A 2,419-nucleotide genomic window follows, 5' to 3' on the forward strand; every position below is an offset into this window, starting at 1 on the left:
GATGGAGCCCGCCCCACCCACCGGCGTTGATCTTCTCGGCGATCTGCTCCATGGTGAGCTTGCGGTCGGTCATGTGCTTGCGGTCGAGCTCCACGCGCAGCAGCCAGGGCGAGATGCGGCTGACGTCGAAGTCGGGCATCTCGTAGTAGACGTTGACCCACTCCTGGTCCTCGGCCACCACCGTGCTCTGAGGGTTGGGGTCGTAGTAGATGGCGGTGTTGGCCGTCACCTTGCGCAGCGTGGTGTGCTCCAGGCGGCACAGGATGTCCTGGGGACAACGGGGACATTGGGGACAGTCAGGGGACATCATTGGGGACATTGGGGACATCAGGGGACATTGGGGACATTGGGGTCGTGGTGTGCTCCAGGCAGCACAGGATGTCCTGGGGACAATGGGGACAGTCAGGGGACATCAGGGGACATCAGGGGACATTGGGGTCATGGTGTGCTCCAGGCGGCACAGGATGTCCTGGGGACAGTGGGGACATTGGGGACAGTCAGGGGACATTGGGGACATTGGGGACATTGGGGTCATGGTGTGCTCCAGGCGGCACAGGATGTCCTAGGGACAGTGGGGACAGTCAGGGGACATTGGGGACAGTCAGGGGACATCAGGAACATTGGGGACATTGGGGACATTGGAGACATTGGGGGACAGTCAGGGGACATTGGGGACACTGGGGACATTGGGGACATTGGGGTCATGGTGTGCTCCAGGTGGCACAGGATGTCCTGGGGACAGTGGGGACAGTCAGGGGACATTGGGGACACTGGGGACATTGGGGACATCATCAGGGACATTGGGGACATTGGGGACACTGGGGACATTGGGGACATTGGGGACACTGGGGACATTGGGGACATTGGGGACATTGGGGACACTGGGGACATTGGGGACATTGGGGACATGGTGTGCTCCAGACGGCACAGGATGTCCTGGGGACAGTGGGGACAGTCAGGGGACATTGGGGACATCATTGGGGACATCATTGGGGACATCATTGGGGACATTGGGGACAGTCAGGGGACATTGGGGATATTGGGGGCACATTGGGGACATTGGGGACATCAGGTGACGTTGGGGACATTGAGGACATTGAGGACATTGGGGACATTGGGGACATTGGGGACAGTCAGGGGACATTGGGGACAGTGGGGACACGGTGGCACAGAATGTCCTGAGGGAACAGGGACATGGGAACATGGAAGACATGGGGACACAGGTGACACAAAGCCACAGGGCCACCATGGGGACATGAAGCCATGAGGCCACCAAGGAGCCACCACGGGGCTGTGAGGACACAAAGCCACATGGAGCCACATGAGGACACGAAGCCACAGGGCCACCACGGGGTTTTGAGGACAGAGGTGACACAAAGCCATGAGGCCACCAAGGAGCCACCATGGGGCTGTGAGGACAGAGGTGACACAAAACCATGGGGCCACCACGGGGCTGTGAGGACACAAAGCCACATGGCCACCATGGGGCCACCATGGGGCTGTGAGGACAGAGGTGACACAAAACCATGGGGCCACCACAGGGCTGTGAGGACACCAACCCACATGGCCACGAGGACATGAAGCCACGAGGCCACCATGAGGACATGAAGCCACAGGGCCACCATGAGGACATGAAGCCACGAGGCCACCATGAGGACATGAAGCCATGGGGCCACCACAGGGCTGTGAGGACACCAACCCACATGGCCACCACCAGACCACCCCACCCAACCAGAACCCCCCAGAGCTCCGGTTCCCCGGTGGTTCCCCGACTGTTCCCCGGTGGTTCCCCGCGGTTCCCAGCGGTTCCCTGGTGGTTCCCTGGTGGTTCCCCACGGTTCCCAGCTGTTCCCTGGTGGTTCCCTGTGGTTCCCCGCGGTTCCTCAGCTGTTCCTCGGTGGTTCCCCAGCTGTTCCCCACGGTTCCCCAGCTGTTCCCCGTGGTTCCCTGGCTGTTCCTCAGTGGTTCCCCAGTGGTTCCCCGGTGGTTCCCCGTGGTTCCCCGGCTGTTCCCAGCAGTTCCCCGGCTGTTCCCAGCAGTTCCCCGGCTGTTCCCAGCAGTTCCCCGGCTGTTCCCCGGCTGTTCCCCGTGGTTCCCCAGCCGTTCCCCACGGTTCCCTGACTGTTCCCCGGCTGTTCCCCGTGGTTCCCAGCAGTTCCCCGACTGTTCCCCGGTGGTTCCCCGCGGTTCCCTGGCAGTTTCCCATGGTTCCCTGCAGATCCCTGGTGGTTCCCCGTGGTTCCCGGTGGTTCCCTGTGGTTCCCCAGCCGTTCCCCGTGGTTCCCCACAGTTCCCCAGCTGTTCCCCGTGGTTCCCTGGCAGTTCCCCGTGGTTCCCTGCAGTTCCCTGGCTGTTCCCCGTGGTTCCCCGGCTGTTCCCTGGTGGTTCCCCACGGTTCCCCGGCTGTTCCCCACGGTTC

The 2,419-nt window shown here is 62.2% G+C and overlaps 1 protein-coding gene across 1 annotated transcript in view; it reads right to left on the minus strand.

The window, feature by feature from the left end:
* LOC107199383 (DNA-directed RNA polymerase II subunit RPB1-like) overlaps positions 1-2,419 on the minus strand; it is an 8,702-nt gene that overhangs the window by 3,314 nt on the left and 2,969 nt on the right. Inside the window, exon 2 of the mRNA XM_015616707.3 lies at positions 18-268. Within this exon, the coding sequence (XP_015472193.1) occupies positions 18-268 (251 nt within the window). The remainder of the gene's footprint in view (positions 1-17; positions 269-2,419) is intronic.

This window comes from Parus major, unplaced genomic scaffold, assembly GCF_001522545.3.
Source record: "Parus major isolate Abel unplaced genomic scaffold, Parus_major1.1 Scaffold636, whole genome shotgun sequence".
Taxonomy (NCBI): Eukaryota; Metazoa; Chordata; class Aves; order Passeriformes; family Paridae; genus Parus; species Parus major.